This window comes from Haematobia irritans, chromosome 2, assembly GCF_050003625.1.
Source record: "Haematobia irritans isolate KBUSLIRL chromosome 2, ASM5000362v1, whole genome shotgun sequence".
NCBI lineage: Eukaryota > Metazoa > Arthropoda > Insecta > Diptera > Muscidae > Haematobia > Haematobia irritans.
In genome coordinates this window covers 3,361,963-3,379,790 of record NC_134398.1, presented here as the reverse complement: position 1 = coordinate 3,379,790, position 17,828 = coordinate 3,361,963, and the positions used below count along the sequence as shown (strand labels likewise).

At 36.1% G+C, this 17,828-nt stretch overlaps 3 protein-coding genes and 2 long non-coding RNA genes across 5 annotated transcripts; 3 read left to right on the top strand and 2 right to left on the bottom strand.

Moving 5' to 3' along the window:
* Positions 1-421: 421 nt before the first annotated feature.
* On the bottom strand, positions 422-4,462 carry eEF2 (eukaryotic translation elongation factor 2). Its single transcript, XM_075293134.1, has 6 exons — positions 4,309-4,462; positions 3,830-3,943; positions 3,626-3,726; positions 3,019-3,546; positions 1,966-2,662; positions 422-1,779 (listed from the first exon to the last, which is right to left on the bottom strand). The coding sequence occupies exons 1-6, from the start codon at positions 4,309-4,311 to the stop codon at positions 688-690; spliced, it is 2,535 nt and encodes an 844-aa protein (XP_075149249.1). The 5' UTR covers positions 4,312-4,462; the 3' UTR covers positions 422-687.
* Positions 4,463-9,993: 5,531 nt separating this feature from the next.
* LOC142227543 (uncharacterized) lies at positions 9,994-10,576 on the top strand. The gene is made up of 2 exons (XR_012719895.1): positions 9,994-10,068; positions 10,283-10,576. It is a non-coding gene; the product is annotated as an uncharacterized LOC142227543 (long non-coding RNA).
* Positions 10,577-11,840: 1,264 nt separating this feature from the next.
* Positions 11,841-13,116, top strand: LOC142226587 (uncharacterized). Its single transcript, XR_012719703.1, has 3 exons — positions 11,841-12,158; positions 12,223-12,554; positions 12,619-13,116. It is a non-coding gene; the product is annotated as an uncharacterized LOC142226587 (long non-coding RNA).
* A 420-nt stretch (positions 13,117-13,536) lies between these two features.
* Positions 13,537-15,095, top strand: Hakai (E3 ubiquitin-protein ligase Hakai). The gene is made up of 2 exons (XM_075293132.1): positions 13,537-14,025; positions 14,080-15,095. The coding sequence occupies exons 1-2, from the start codon at positions 13,662-13,664 to the stop codon at positions 14,943-14,945; spliced, it is 1,230 nt and encodes a 409-aa protein (XP_075149247.1). The 5' UTR covers positions 13,537-13,661; the 3' UTR covers positions 14,946-15,095.
* A 305-nt stretch (positions 15,096-15,400) lies between these two features.
* Positions 15,401-17,288, bottom strand: LOC142223258 (transmembrane protein 115). The gene is made up of 2 exons (XM_075293131.1): positions 16,273-17,288; positions 15,401-16,215 (listed from the first exon to the last, which is right to left on the bottom strand). Exons 1-2 carry the CDS (start codon positions 17,160-17,162, stop codon positions 15,765-15,767), a joined length of 1,341 nt encoding a protein of 446 aa, XP_075149246.1. The 5' UTR covers positions 17,163-17,288; the 3' UTR covers positions 15,401-15,764.
* Positions 17,289-17,828: the final 540 nt, after the last annotated feature.

Genomic DNA, 17,828 nt, shown 5'->3' with positions numbered 1-17,828 from the left:
GGTTGCAAAAGATGGTCTATATGGGGCTACAAATATGGGCTTTTAAGTTTTTGGTTATAGTCATAATAGACTAGATTCCAAATTTCATGAAATTGCCTAAGAGGCAGGCAAGCGGATTTAAAACATCCCGTGAAATCGAATAAAAAATAGAATTTGTGACAAATGACAACACCAAACTTCCACATTGAAATATTTAGTGCTCTTGCGATAGAAAGAAATCATTGGCTAGTTCCAGAATCATATTGATTCGCAAGACAGAAATATTTTATCCTTGTTCCCCTATATCATACGAAAACTTTTATTGATATAATCCAAAAGAAAGAAAATCGAATTCGAGTGAAATGGTCACACTTTCGAAAGGGTTATCATAGGATTTACAGAAACAAAAACCTTTCCGTACCTGTATAATAAAACAAATATATTCATTTACCAGTTTCCTTTTGTTTTTTGTTCATTAGAGTACGGTAATTATCGATATTTTATTATTATTTTTGTATTTCTTCTCTAGAATTTCATTTTCTCTTAAAACGTGTTTATTGTATGTATGTAATACGCATGTGCTATTTTGAAGATACAAGCTTTGTGTGTGCGCTGTTCTGATGAATCCTGGATGCAACAGCCAGCAGCAACAAGAGCAATAAATTCTGGTAGGTGTTGTTGGGGCGATGACACGCAAGTGAAGGGAGCTTATAATTTGTCGAGGTATTGGGAGAGATCGGGGAGACCATCCTTAAGACCCTTACGTTTACGGGTGTCTTGGACAATGTGGTAGGGTTTGCTGCCGATTTCACATGGGTCACCAGGCAACACTTGCCAATGATCGAACACACATTGAGGGAAAGCTTGACCACCGGTGTTGGAACGCAAATCAGCGGTGAAACCGAAGGATTCATTTACGGGCAAGTAGGCCTTGACGACGAACATTGGGGTACCAACAACTTGGGATTCTTCAAAGACATGACCACGACGTCTATTCAAGACACCATAGATACCACCGACAGCAACTTCGGGACATTGAATTTCACACAAGTAGACAGGTTCCATCAAACGTGGAGAAGCGGTAATGGCTGAAGCGTACAGACAACGACGAGTGGTTGGAATGATTTGGCCACCACCACGATGGATGGCATCAGCGTGCAAAGTAACATCATAAATGTTGAAACGGACACCACGCATATTTTCATCGGCCAAGATACCTTCCTTGGTGGCCCATTGGAAACCAGCAACAACGGAATCCTTGATTTCGTTCAAGTATTGTACAGATTTGGTACAATCCAAGATGAAGTTGGGACCAGTACCGTCGGGACCGAAACACCAGATCTTACGGGCTTCAGTTACATCATAATCGTATTTCTCAGCCAAATAACGGGCACGGATTTTGAAATCGTCCTTGGAGCTGACATCACCGTTATCAATATCTTCGGGCAAACCATCGGGCATGGGAGTGGCCTTCATCAACAAACGATTGTGCTTGTTGGGTGACTTGGAGAGGCACATTTGGTTCGATTCTTCGAATACGGTTTCACGGTAAGATACAACAGGATCAGACTTCTTCAAAGGAATGCAAGCGTGATCTTCTTCCAAATCCTTCAAGCAAATTTCCAAATGCAATTCACCGGCGCCGGCAATAATATGTTCACCAGATTCTTCAATGATACATTGTACCATAGGATCGGATTTGGCCAAACGTTTAAGACCTTCGACCAACTTGGGCAAATCGGCAGGATTTTTAGGTTCAACAGCCACACGCACGACAGGGGATACGGAGAATTTCATAACCTAAAATGGAGTAATCAAAGCACACACAGCAATTAGAGATACAATCTTACACTTTTGAAGAATTCTTCGAAACGGAAAAAGGTCAGTTAACGGGTTTCTTTCAAGAATATTCTTCTGTACAGGTCTGTGTTAAATATCATCACTGGAATTGTGGAAATAAAAAGATGACGTGAGAACACAACTTACCTTCATGTTGTGGGCATCCTTGAAGGTGGTGATGGTACCGGTCTTAACCAAGAATTGATCAACACCAACCAAACCGCAAATGTTGCCAGAGGGAACATCTTCGATGGCTTCAACATAACGACCCATCATCAAAATTGTACGTTGGATGGCCTTTTCGTACAAATCTTCCTTTTTGCCAGGGATGTAGTTGGGGCCCATGATACGGCATTTTTGGCCAGTGGCGACCTTTCCGGAGAACACACGACCGAAAGCATAGAAACGACCCTTGTCAGAAGTGGGTACCATTTTGGAGATGTACATCATCAAAGGACCATCGGGATCGCAGTTCTTAACAGCAACGGCAGCCTCATCATCATGGGGACCTTCGTACAACATTTCCATACGGTATTTTTGGGCCACAACAGGTGATGGCAAATGGATGGCAATCATCTGAAGTAGAGCTTCACCAGCAGGCAACCAGGTACGCATAACAACCTTCAACAAGGCTTTACCGTCCTTGTCCTTATCTTCATGCTTCAAGGTAACTCCAATCTTCTCCAACAAAGTGGGAATTTCTTCCTTCTTGTAGTTCATAATAGCATCGAACACCTTGTAGATGGGGTCCAAGATGTACATACAGAAAGAACGCTTGTTGTCGGCTTCCTTTTGCTTTTGCCATTTCTTTGTCTTGGCATTGAAGAAGTTTTCACCCCAAAGTCTATTTGGAAGAAGAAGCATAAGGAGAACTAGTGAAAAACCTTACGCCACGATATAGGACTTTCTATTTTTGCTAGCAAAATGTTATATTGGATCTTCAGCATAAACGGATGTGACATTAGGAAAGAGGTCACCGATCAGCGTTATCAAACCAATATTTCGAAAGAGTTATCCTCTATCGTTACAAAGAACAACCGAGGACCACTCCTTCCAGTTAGTCTACTTTTATGAGCACTTGCTGTTCAGTCTTCAAGTGAAGAAAACCAAGAATCTTGAAATTCTTCTCTTTATGAACAACACGAATTGTGCTAAAAGCATGATGCCCCAACCCTAAATTAATTCACATGGACTACTGACCTGTTCATTAGCTTGACAACATCAATCTTGAATTTCTCGGCGTACATTTCGGAGAATTGTTTAAGGGTAAAGGCCCAACCGTGCAAACCAGAACCAAAACCGACGGAACCCTTGGAGGGATCGACACGTACTTCACCCATTGGACCACCATCGTCATTGTAGGTGGCAATAATGACGTTCACGTTTTCAACAATACGTTGGAAAGTTTGGTACAATTCTTCAGCTTCCAATTGCAATTCCAACAAAGCACGGTCCATCTTGTTCATGAACAAAATGGGCTTAATACGTTCAGCAATGGCTTGACGCAAGACAGTTTCGGTTTGGACACACACACCAGACACACAATCGACGACAACCAAAGCGCCGTCAGTGACACGCAAAGCAGCAGTGACTTCAGAGGAGAAATCAACGTGACCGGGTGAATCGATCAAGTTGATCAAGAAACCCTTACTGTCCTTCTCACGTAAATCGGGATTGGTAATGAAAACCACATCCTTATCTTCGACCTCGAAGTACATAGAAATGGCACTGTGGGCAAACAAAAACAAAGGAAAAAGAAGTTGAGGTTATGTTCGACAAAATAGACAAGTTTTTTTGATTTGCTTACGTTGACTTGATGGTAATGCAACGTTCCTGTTCATCCTTACGGGTATCGGTGAAACGGGTTTCACCAGCCTTGGCACCGGCAATAATACCAGCCTTTGACACCTATGCAAGGTATACAAAAACATAATTACGGAATTACCCATTGGAGGAGGGGCGTGGCGTCGCACGATATATATATATATATATTTTTTTTTTCAATACTTACCAAGGAATCGGTCAAGGTGGATTTACCATGATCGACGTGAGCAATGACGGACATGTTACGGATATTCCGCTTCTTGTCCATCAAAGCACGGATTTCATCGACGGTGAAGTTGACCTATGAACCATTAGAGGGGATAAAATAAATTAGTTACTTGCACTTAACACTAAAAAAAAACGAACAAAAATCCAGACGAATTCCAAGGCCACATTTCGCTTTCTTTTTCGATAAGAAAACCATTCCACGTCATTTCATTTTCTCTTCGTTGCATCGAAGTTAGCAAACGAAGGCTTCGTAATACCACAGTCACACACGTTCATCTCTATACTATGTACTGACATCATCGTCATCATCGGAATTTCACAATTATTTTTCAAAAATTTCTCAGGATTTTTCACATCACTCGAAAATATTTGCATATTTGGATAATTCGTTGAGTTTTTCATTCGTTTCAAAAATGTTTTTTATGGAATTTCACATACCATTTTGGATGTTTATTGATTTTTCCTGACCAACTTTAAAAAACACTACACGCCTGCAATGAGACGTTGCGAGAAAAAGAAAGACCGAACCAGATTCACCACGGCGACAAGGTAGCTGTGGTGAATTCACATACAGCGTTGTAAAATACCGGAGTACAATTGAAGAGTTGTATCTTAATAACTGTGGTGTGTTTCGTCGAATCTGATATACGGATTTCTAGCCGGATTATAACTACACATAGAAAATGAAAGAAATTCTATGCCAATTACTAAAATCTTGATTTCGCATGAAAACTTTGGCTCAACTGCAGTCTATGGGCCCCCCAACGAATTGCTTAAAATTAATATATGTTGTCTCATTCGGTGAGCTGTTCCCACAAAGTGACCCGGGGTAGTACCCGGGGTTTGAGATATAGCCCTCCAAAAAGTCTATAAAAACTTGATATATCTCTTTTGTTTTGGTGTCATATGAAAGCTTATTCAATGCACTTTTATACGCAAGAAATATTTTTTTAATATTTAGTTTAATTTAGGAGATATAAATAAAAAGAATAATTTTACCCAAATTTTTTGTTATTTTCGTTATATCTCAAAAAGTCTTCAATTATACCCTACATTTTTTACACATTGAAAGCCTATATTCTGGCCTTTCGATTGATGTACAACATGTCTTTATAAGTCCACTTTTAGCAAAGTTATGGAGTTTTTATTCTGAGTAGAAAAAAAATGTATTATTACATTGTGTATCCTCTCAAGAAGTTGTGTATCCTTTTGAAACAGACAGAATTGATGCATAGCGAAATATTTATTGTGATTAATTTGTCCATTAAGCATAGTACTAAGATCACGTTTTCGCACGAAAAAATGTTATACTCCATATAAAAAACGTTAGCGCGGAATAAATGCGAAATCTTTGTTTTGAGTATTTTCAGACACATATTCCCTGCCAACATTTTTTGAATTTGGGGGCGCTTCTGAGAATCCCCACTACGTCGAAAACAGTCGTACACGATATCCAAAACTCCTCGGAAAAGCGCCGTCACTATTGAGAAGTTGTACCACGCCAAGTTACTACAAAAAAGTATCGCATGAGTGCAATTATTAGGAGCCCTTCTGGATACATTTAGAAGGACGCCAATAAGAGCCCCTTCAAACAATCAGACAAAGTGCATTTTAAGATAGTTGTAAAAGAATCATTGTGGTCAAGTAAAACACGGTTGTTTAGATATTTATTAATTTTATGAAACATTTATAAATTCTCATAAATATAACATTTATACGACTATCACATCACATTTAACACATTTTTATGCATTAATAAGAGATTGATGTTGAGTTACAAGTTGTAAGTTAAATGTTGTAGCGTCTATCAGCCAGTACTTTTATTCCCAATGGAGGCAGCGTGTCTGGAAAAATATTTGAAAAGCTATCACTTTATTCCATTTGGAAAGTCAAAAATTGTTCACCAATTTACTTTTCACAATTTTAAGCGTAATAACTATGTTTTCAGCACTTTATTTTCGTTTTCATTGAAATAAATTATAATAAGCCAGTTGCGCTTGGTGTTTCACAAAATATAAAATGGCTCTTGTAACAATAGTGATGGCAAAATACTTTCATGCGAATAGTGATGGCAAAATACTATCACAGTTGGCGATTGTTGCAGTGTCACTTACGAGTCTGTGGTAGCGATGAGGATGAAATGGAACATTGAAATGCTGGCAGGGTTTATACAACCCAGGATTTTTCGCACGAAAAATATGCAGGCATATTATTTCGCATAAATAAGTTAACATCCCTGGGTTTGAGACCCATTTACGGAGATAAATGAAGATGTTCGTTCTTCGCAGAAACGAACTCAAGGCATATTAAAGAGGTAAAGTCATGCAATCAGGTGACTAATATCGACATTCATCTTGTCAAAGGCTTTGTTTACGTTTAGTATTCAACAATGTTGATGTTTTATATATGCATTCAACAATACAACAATACTACACATACACAAACACAACAACACTACACATACAAACAAAACTTGAGTGATCTGCCATTTTAGTTTGACATTATTAATATCATGGGGGGGTACACACGCTTGCTCGTGACTTTACCTTTAATTAATATGCCTTGAAACGAACTTAGTACTAAGCATTAAGATGAAAGATGGGGGCAATATTGTCTGGGATCCACCAAAGATATCTGATTTAAGTCAATATTTTTGATTAACTGGAGGCTAAATTTGAGTCGAAATGAGTCGACATATTCGGCGGCAGCGTCGATTCGCAAAAACTGGACGGCGGTGTCTAAAATTGGCGGCGCGTCCCAGAGGTTTCATTCTCCGTCTGGGATATGTCACATAAGTTGGTTGTGGACATTATTATACAAAAAAAAAACTTATCAAGTAAAGGTAAGTACTATGTTCGCTTTTCGCGTTGAAATTTTCGTGGTTACTTTATTAAAACAGTTCAATATAAAGCAGACAAATCAACACAATTGATGCGTGGTTTCTTGTTCCTCTAGATTTCGGCAAGACTTTACAGGAATAAGTTTGTTTTTATTTATAATTTTGATTATTTAAGGAAAAGTAATCGCGAAAATAAAGTGGTTTTCAACTCGAAAACCGAACATAGTACCTACCCTAAGTAAGTATATTTTTATTGAGGCTTATTCATTTCGATTACAAAGTTGATGTGTACTTATCGGTAAGTTGTGGTAAACTTAGAACTATATCTGTCTTGTTCTAATACACGATTTATAATGTAAAATAGCAGCTTGCTTCATAAAAAATATTTCGATTGTGCGTATATTGCACATTAGATGAATGAAAATAAGGCTTGCTCTTGACTGCTCTTTACTGTTTCTTACAGAGCGTGGATGTCTGCGTTATTATAATAAATAATTAGTAATCTACAACTAGAAAACACTTAAAAACGAGATAACAATTTTTGTTAGCGACGAATGCTAATACAGTTACATTTAGAAAATACAAATTACACCCAGAAAAAAGTGCCTTCGAAACTAAAGGAAGAATTTTTCATCAATATAGTTTATCCATTTTATTTCCATTAAGGTAAATTTTTGTGAAAAATAATAAAATTTACTCGTTTCAGTAAAAAAATCCTAAACTGTAAGCAGTTAGGAATAGTTCATTAACTAGAATAAGGCATGGAATTTTACTCATACTGTTTTCTTCGCAGGGTATAAGAATTTACTACTGAACAAGAAAATTTTATTCACCGATAACAAAGCATTCGTAAAAATAAACAAAATACAAACTAAAACTAAGTTTCCTCAAAATTAGTAAAATTTCTTATAAAATGATAATTGCGACTTCCTTTATAATAGAAAGTTTTTCATACATACGCACAACACTTGGCATAGAAAAAAATTTTAGTTCATACGTACTAAGAAGTATGGAATCCTTTCAAAACTTAAGAAAACACACTAGTTAGAATATAGGAAATTTTCCTATATTTCTATTATCTACCTGTAATCGATACCTGTCATCGTAATCGATGTGTTTGCGCGTGGGTGTAATCGATATGTTTGCGCGTGGAATGTTTTTTTAGTTGAAATCGCGTTGTTGTGGTATACGGAGAGATTGTTAAAAAATAATATGGTAAAATAATATAATAAATAACAAATAAAATATATAAAATATTTGTTAATTTAAATTAGTGAGAAAAATGTTCGTTTTTTGAAAATAAATCTATGAATGTTCGTGATGCTGTATAAAGAAAGAAAATACCAACAAAATAACAACCCTTTCATTTGTCATTTTGGAATCTTCAATTATTAGGTAATATTCAGTGACGCTAACATTTTGTAACAAAAATGGTTTATGATTTTTTATATTTTTGGGTATTGAAATTGTAAAAGGAGGACAAAATCATGAGGCAGCAACTTATTAAAAGTGAAAAGTACAAGAAGAAGAAAACGTGCGTTTTAAGTTGATAATATCACATGGAAATTGGAAATAGTGGAATAATAAACTAATATTTCAAGGACAGTCGATGCTGTTGATTCTTAATAAATATATTCAATAATTAATAAAATATGTCTTTTATTGAAGATAAAATTGCTTATTTAAAAATTAAAATTGTATTTAAAAACGAAGGTAAGCAGTTCTAATTATGAAGTAAAAGTTTTACCACAAATATGTAAGATTTGTCCAAATGAATGAAAAATATCAATAAAATCATTCCATATATGAATTCAAATCAGTTACGAGAATTTTTTCGCGGTTTTGATAATGTTTATTGACGCATTTCCTCAAGATTTTCCTTTCACGTATCTCCAATTCGTTGGATACTGTCGGGGAGATAGTAAACCATATTGGAAATCCGTATATCAGCATTGGTCGTATGGCAACATTATAAAGTAGAAGTTTTGTCTTTAGGCCGGTACTATGTTCATTCTTGCGAAAAATTTTTATGGAAACCATTATTTCGCACATAGAAAGCGGCGTTTTTTTAGGTAGCTTGGAGCGCTATTTTACAGGGAGCGATATTGGATTAAGTTGGTGTTGTTGCTTGTTTTTACAAAATAACATTTTATTTTTCCTTGGGCAATTGATCTGCTATTCCTTTGATCCTTTGTGTAGTTTCGGAACAAAAATATGGTCCGTGTTTGATTTATAAACCCGCACAAATAGTTTTTAATAAATAAATTATTTCTTAATTCACATTGCAAATGGCGCCGTGCTATAAACGTCAGTTTTTCAACACGAAAAAACAAAGTATCACAAATGGAAAAAAATTTCGCAAATTTTTCGCATTTTTTGGTTTTGTATGGAGTTTCAACGCGAAAACCGAACAGAGTACCGGCCTTTTTGTGGTAAATGCTTGTTTCCCAGAATGTAAGAGAATGATCCAAGTACACGTTTTGTCTTTCTCAGAGTTTTTCGTGCATGCGTGTTATTTCCGTCTCGAATGGAATTTCGATATCATTTGGTGTAAGTTTGAGTGTTTTGCTCTCAGGGACTACAAACTTGGGGCACTTACCAGATGCGTTTCTAATGCATATTGCTTCGGATTTTGAAGCATTTATTGTTATACCCCATTTAAAGGCCGGTACTCTGTTCGGTTTTCGCGTTGAAACTCCATACAAAACCAAAAAATGCGAAAAATTTGCGAAATTTTTTCCATTTGTGATACTTTGTTTTTTCGTGTTGAAAAATTGACGTTTATAGCACGGCGCCATTTGCAATGTGAATTAAGAAATAATTTATTTATTAAAAACTATTTGTGCGGGTTTATAAATCAAACACGGACCATATTTTTGTTCCGAAACTATACAAAGGATCAAAGGAATAGCAGATCAATTGCCCAAGGAAAAATAAAATGTTATTTTGTAAAAACAAGCAACACCACCAACTTAATCCAATATCGCTCCCTGTAAAATAGCGCTCCAAGCTACCTAAAAAAACGCCGCTTTCTATGTGCGAAATAATGGTTCCCATAAAAATTTTTCGCAAGAATGAACATAGTACCGGCCTTAAGGTAATAATCAGTTATGATGTTGAGGTGTCTGGTTGCTTTGCTAAGTACATCCGCCGGAGATATGCTATGGGCGTAAATTAGACAGTCGTCCGCGTACAGTATTGCTTGGTAGCCAGCATGGATATGTGGAAAGTCATTTAAAAAAATATTGAATAGGTAAGGAGCCAGAACGCTGCCTTGCGGCACCCCACTGTTGACGTCGCCATAAATTGAAGAAGTCCCTTGGATATCAACTGTAAATTTTCGGTTGGTGAAAAAGCTGGTGAGTATTTTCATTATATATGGATCAGTTTCCAGTTCGACTAGCTTATACAAAATGCCGACAGCTCGTTTATGTGCAGTTATCAAATGAACTGCACATAAACGAGCTATCGGCACTGGACTGTCATTCGGGAATACCGGGATTTTTATTTTGAATCCCGGGATTTGGATTATTTTTTCGTGATCCTGAATTTGTTAAATTTGTGTCTTTTTAGGATTTTTATTAATAAATTGGTGTCTTCATTCAGTATAAACGACCCTGTGTCGAGTGTGAGAAATATTTTTCATCTGCAATAAGATAAGATCGCGTATATCTGGTGAAACTTTGGATGCCTTGATATTTTAAGAGGCAACATGAAGTATAAAAGAAAATCCTTAAAATCTTTTGTTGAGTGCGAAAGTAATATGAAATTGGTTTTTAATTTTTTTTATTCATATTTTTGTAAGTCGTAATTTGAGTTTTATTTTTTTTTATTACTTTTTTGTTAATAAAATTGAATTAAATCAAATTTGATTAATGTACTACAATCTTTTGATGCTGTAGATTGTTTTTACTCAAAATATTTAAAGAATCCCGAAAATTTTGGGATCCCGAGAAAAATTCCGGATTCATTATTTTGAATCATTACTGATAATACCTCCATATGCGGTATTGCGATTTTTTATGTTTAGGGAAAGAAATGTGCGTGTAGTTTATCAGCTATTGAGAATATTGTATTCACATTAGTTTTAAGTATTATTATGATTTTTTTTTGCATTTGTAAATTTTTGTTCCAAGAGGGCTTAATTGATTAAATAAATGTTTGCATTGAATTGAATTGAAATCCCGAATCTCGGGATTTATAAAAATTGATCCCGAATGACAGCCCTAATCGGTACTCGGCACCCAATAAACACAGGATGAGCGTTTTTCAAATGCAACACCTCTTCAGTTTGAGGGTAAATATCATTTTCAACATAAATTCAACTTGACTTGAAAAAGCTCATCTTCAATTCATCTTCAAATTGTTTGCGAATTACAACCAATTTGGCAAAATGTTGACGCAAACTTTGAAAATGTGTTGAAGATAATTGGAGAAAACTTTGACAAAACACTACCCTGAAATGCAACGAAAAAACCACATGGTTTTCAATACTACTTTGGACAACAAAGTTCGTGGAAGAAATACAAAAATGTGGAAATTTTTTAATAATCAATTAAAATTGCTTATAATAATTGGTAAGTAAAACTAAAACACGAAATGAAAACTTGAAGGAAGTCACTAAACTCAAATCTCTTTGCAGACAACTAAAATATTTGGATGCTGATTCTTGGACACATTAGCTCCGTTCGAGAACCCGATAATTTTTGATAATTATTACAAATGTTTACTGGAAGTCGTTCGTTTACATCAAAACGACAGCAAAAGAGAGCCGGAGAGAGACTACATTTGACAGCTATGCGATAGAGAAATTGTAAGTTTTTGCTAGAGATTTTTTTTCCAGTAAAATCTTGCAAACCATAGCATACGTTGCCAGCTGGTTATTGATAATAAACAAAGAACCAATACAATGTACATGTTCGGCAACTACGATTGGAAGTGAAATATACAAGATTCGTTTTTTGTTTTCAATGTTTTAGCAGGTGAAATTTTCATTGTGCAAATAGTTACTGGATACCGTTCGTGTACTTTTCAGCAATTTTAAGCAAAGAGTGTAAAATACACTCTTACTCTCTTGCTAGTTTTTACTGGTTATTTTTTACTGGAAAAGTACGCGAACAGACCTATTAAGAGGCTGGCCGATGAAAAATGGTAGTGGCTTATCGAGAAAGTTTCCATAAATCAAAGTGCAACCAAAAAAACTTGGTATTTATGCTTTTCCATATCAACAATTACTGGATGATAATTCGCATCACATCGATAGTTTAATTTATATCGCATCATCGGTTTAATTTGTTATTTTGTGAATTGAAATTGCTGGAAATTTATTCCAATTATCTGGCCATCAAGTTCCTGAAAATTGCCAGTATTTTAATAACAACAATTTTGTAATACCAACGTTCTTGAGGAAATCACGAAGTACCTGGTCAGTTGGAAGAAATACAAATTGGTAAGTCAAAATAAAAAGTGAAATGAAAACATAATGGAAATCACAAAACTCGATTGTTTTGCAGAAAACTAAAATCATTGAATGGTATATTCTTGGAAGATGTTGGCCGATGAAAAACCGATGAAGGAAACAACAAAGAAAAGTTGTCAGAAAACTTACAAAGTGCAACCAACTAAAACAAAGTGCAACAATTCCTATATCAAGAACTTCTGGATGAAAATGTGCATCATCGGTTTAATTTGTTATTTTGTGAATTGAAATTGCTGGAAATTTATTCCAATTATCTAATCATCAAGTTCCTGAAAATTGCCAGTATTTTAATAACAACAATTTTGTAACACCAACGTTCTTGAGGAAATCACGAAGTACGTGGTCAGTTGGAAGAAATACAAATTGGTAAGTCAAAATAAAAAGTGAAATGAAAACATAATGGAAATCACAAAACTCGATTGTTTTGCAGAAAACTAAAATCATTGAATGGTATATTCTTGGAAGATGTTGGCCGATGAAAAACCGATGAAGGAAACAACAAAGAAAAGTTTTCAGAAAACTTACAAAGTGCAACCAATTAAAACAAAGTGCAACAATTCCTATATCAAGAACTTCTGGATGAAAATGTGCATTACATCAATTTACATCCCGTCATCAGTTTGATATTTTGTGATTTCCTCTTGCTGGAATCTATTCTAACACACAAGCCAGCAAGTTCCTCGATAGTAATTATTTCAAATTGCCAGCATATTAATGACACCAACATTATGGAGGAAATGGAATTATACATGTAAAAATGTTTAAGATATTTAAAGTTGTATTCATAGTTTTATTTATTAATACGTTTAATAAGATAATTACATTTTGATTGGTATAATATTATTATTTTCATATATTATTAATGTTATTTTTAAGATTATTATATTTGTTAACGAAAAAATAATAAAATTTACAAAATCCCTAGAAATTTAGTATTGACTTTCAGTTAGAACTAGGATTGACTTTCATACAAATTGTGGTTTGAAAGTATTCGCAACAATGCTAGTTTTTTATTTTTCTCACATTGAAAACTGTTTGAGAAATTATTGAGTAGCGATGCATTTCAATTTGAGGATTACAATGGAGAAATTATTGCTATTGTGTTGAATTTTACTGTTGAGGGTAATGTCTGTTTTTTGTTGAGAACGCGATTTTCTCAACAATTTCTCAACTTGAATATTACCCTAATCCTTTGAAAAAATGTTTGAAAAATTATTGAATTTTAGTATTTTTCAAACGTTTGTGTTTATTGGGCATGGTTGTCTTAACATCCTCCAATATGGCAACGAATGTGTCATATGTTCAAAGTGAATGCCTAAACTATGAAGCTATCATTTATTGTGAATAGCCCAAGAGAGGCATCATAAAATTTGTTAAGACAAGAAGAAGAAGAAGGGAAGAGATACTTGCATCTGTAAAAATATTAGTCCACTCCTTACATATTTTGTAGAAAAATAGTACATCTAACAAGCAATGGATGGTGAAGAAGGTGGCAGCAAGAGGGCTAGGGGTCGTTCAAGAGGAGCTGCTAGAGCCCGCGGTCGTGGTCGTGGTCGAGGTCGTGGCAGAGGTAAAAAGGCAGTTGTTGTTGTAACCAGTGACGACGATTCATTGGATCAATCACTTGATGGGAATACCGCTGGTTTAGAAGACGGAGAAGTGAGTGCAACTATATCATTGGAGGCCACAGAAGATGTTGTAATGCATGATTTGCAAAAGGTCGAAGGAGATGCCGCAGTAATTGCTCCACAAGAAGCAAATTCATCCGTTGCCCCCAGTGCAACAAACGACTCACAAAATCAAACGCAACAACCTAACAGTGTAGTGCCACAAACAAGTATGTATCGAGTAAAGAATAATAACAAATAAATCACAAAACATTTGTTTTCAGTTGACATGGAAGCGGATATATCACAATTAGAAGCTCCTACATTTACAACAATCTCCAGAGGGCCTCCCGAGCCAATGCTTCGTTTGAAATGGAATCATAAAGTAAATCTTATAGGAGAAAAGGTTTTGAATCCTATGATACACATTTGTGATCAATGCGATAAACCGATACTGCATTACGGGCGTATGATTCCTTGCAAGCATGTATTCTGTCTTAAATGTGCTAGAACTGAACCGGTAAAAGTGTGCCCACGGTGTAACGATAAAGTTGTACGAGTTGAACAGTCAGGTCTGGGAACTGTATTCATGTGTACACACAGCGGGAGCAGATATGGGAATACCGGGTGTAGGAGGACGTATTTATCTCAAAGAGATTTGCAAGCTCATATCAACCACCGGCACATCTCACAACCACCGCCACCACCACCACCAATACCGGTGCCACCTCCTGAAAACAAGATAGAACTAGGCCCTCAAAGAAAATTGTCAGAATCGTCCACAGGTTTAACTATTCAAGCTCCCAGAACCACCATACGATCAAGTAGTAGTATTGGAACTATTAATCCCCCTGGAACCCTCCCACCCAGCAATGTTCATTCCTCATTGACTCAAGCCAACCTGGCTAGAATAAATAATGCTAATGCTCAAGAATGCCATCAAGGTAAGGTGGCTATTCACCAGTCCTTGAAAAAGGCTCCTCCAACACAAGGTCACCATCAACCTGCTGACTCCGTGGCTGATGCCTCATATTATAGCAATGTGTTGAACTCATTTGGAAGTTCCAGCGGAGGAAGTGGTGTAGCCCCTTCTGGAGGGGACTCTGGACAAACGAATACAACATGGCAGCAAAATCAATACTACAGGTGAGATTGGCCTCACATACCACATCAACGAAACAGCATACACTAACAAATGGTACCGTTAAGAATTTTAAGAAAATTTGTTTCAATATGAAATGAGTTATTATGTACTAATAACATATAGATTATTAATAAAGCAACGTGAATATTAATTGGATATGACGCAAATCTATTTAATTTCTTCGTTGTTTGAATGCAAACTACACATCGCTAGTGAATATGATCTTGGTAATTTATATTGGATTATATAAAAAAATTAATAAGCAATGACATTTATTATTAAATCTGAGTCTTACAACCTTTAGCTAAACACAGTCACCTAGTCGCGGAAGAGATATTTTGGGTAAAAAATCATATCATTTATTTTGAGGACGAGGCAACTGTAGAAGGGCAATCCTCTTCACATCTACCGCAGCTATCATTAATTTCCACTCATAATCTGACAAAAAAAAAAACAAGTCATTTGTGATTTTTGAATATTTACTAGAAATGCCAAACTTAAACATGCATATATTAGATCACATCATGTCCTAAAGCATTTGTTGCATTTCCATATTTATTAAACATACATAATTACAAAAGGAAACGGGACAACATAGCAGAGGAGGAAGTAAATAGCTCGAATTCCTTTAAAATAAGAAACATTTGGATATTGTACCAACTATATACTTGAAAATAAGTTCTAGGTTTTATACAGTTTTCATAAAAAAATAATAAAAACAAAATACTACTGCCAAGCAATATCGCAGCAGCCGCATCGTCGTCGTCTTGTTTTAATTCAGCTGATAATAACGCTACTATTCCTATACTACAACATATTAACATATTACTGCGTTTCATTATCCATATCGATGAGTAATGCTTTGTCACTACTTTCGAGAAATTCGCTGGAATTTGTAGAATTATCTGATGGTATTAATTTAGGAGGCGGCGCCGGCATAGGAATGGCAATTGGGCTCATTGTGCTGATCATTCGTGGTTCGGATCGTGCCGTTGTTATTGGTTGAGAGGCTGTAGATGTAGAGTGTGCCAGAAATGGTGGGGTTTGTATCTCTGCGTGACCACCACTGCCATGGCTATGACCAGATGCAATATGGTGGTGTTGAGATCCATGGTGATGACTATGACCATGATGGCCGTGATGATGTTTATGCTGCTGATGGCCATGACCATGACCTCCGGGTCCAGCTACCGTTGGAAACGATTTTGGCAATTGTGTATGCTTCGTAGTCTCAGTGGTTTTCAAACGTTCACTTAATGCTTTGAGAGCAATTTGCCTGAAAACAAGAAAAAAGCTTTACATTTTTGAACAGATTTTAATCTCATTGACCTACCTGCGCCTTTCGATATCATGGGGATCTACTCCTGGCATTGAGATCGAAACCGATGTTAAACTTGCTGCTGAAGCTATTCTTGGTGGAGCTGGAGGTTTTACCACGCCCACCCGCAAGAAAAACTTATAAATCGGGTTAACCAGTAAATGTATGACTGGTTGCATGATGTTGGGAAAGAAACTGGCAAATGTAAAACTCTCTGAACTATCGCCCCGCCCATTGGGATGATGTTGGTAAAAGCGCAAATACACCCAAGACACAAGAAGTCCAGAGGCAAACATTGCAGGATAAGTTCCGTCCAACAGCTTTATAGCCCAAAATATAATTGACAGCACCAGTACAGTCAAGGGAACATTGCGATTTGTCAGCTTTCCCCAGCGAGTCTTCAGTATCAAGTGATCTGGCATAATCTGCCTAACAGCGACACAAATGCCAGCGACGTAACCAGCTAGGCCATGTATATGCACATCAAACAAAATTTGTGGATTCTTCGTAATCATATAGTAAAACAAATAATAGATTGTCGTCAATATAGACACACCAAAATTACTCAAGGCAAAGAATTTGAACATTTCCATTTGACCCCACAGGGGCTCTATCATTTTCCCACAAAGTCCAACTGTTACAACATCCACTAGAACTTCCCACCAATGTAGTTCTATGAAACAAAATGTAAAAGCCGTCCAAATCCAAAACTCTGCATTGGGAAGGATATAGCCTGGTGTGACGGTTAGAAATAATACTGCTGTTTCGCTGAACGACAACAAATAACCACAGAATGTCACCAGACATATAAAAGTTATAACCGGCGATGTATTGTGGAGCAGAGCCTGTGTTTGGGTTCTTAAATAGGGCCAGTTCCTATTTAATATATGCGTTGTGGCCGACATCGCGATTAGTTACGAGATCTTGACGTTTCAAGCAATAAAAATCTGTTTGTTTAACTTTTTCTTATTGAATCTGATTTGGGAAGTCAACACTACATTATTTTGCTCAACCGAATTAGTGATGGAGATTGGTCGATTATTCTCTTGGTTACAATGAGTAATCGTTAATTTGTTTACAGCTAGACAAACTGAACGACAAAACCGTTGCTTTTCACAATTTCAATGTATGGGAAACTTCAGACTTTAGTATATGCTGTACAATATTTATGTGTTTCGATTGCAAACATATTCAGCTTCGTTGGCTTGCACAATGATTTTTAATAATTCTCATTTATTCCCAATAAACACATGTTGGACATAGCAAAATTTAAGGCAATTATATCTTCTTGTTGCAAATTTTATTATAACTTGATGAGGAAGGACCCAATGCAAAAATTAAAAATGTTTATTTTCAGTGAAATGAATTAAGAAAAGTAACCGTGAAAAAACGGCCAATTGCGCGATAATGCCAACTTAATACTGGCTTTTAGGTTAGGTATGGTGACAGCCGGTTATTGTTTTTTAGGCTCAATATTGTGATACCACAATCAGTGGGCTTCTCACTCATCAATGAATGGTGTCCGATTTATTTATTTATTTATTTCATAAATAAAGCCTACAAGGCCAATA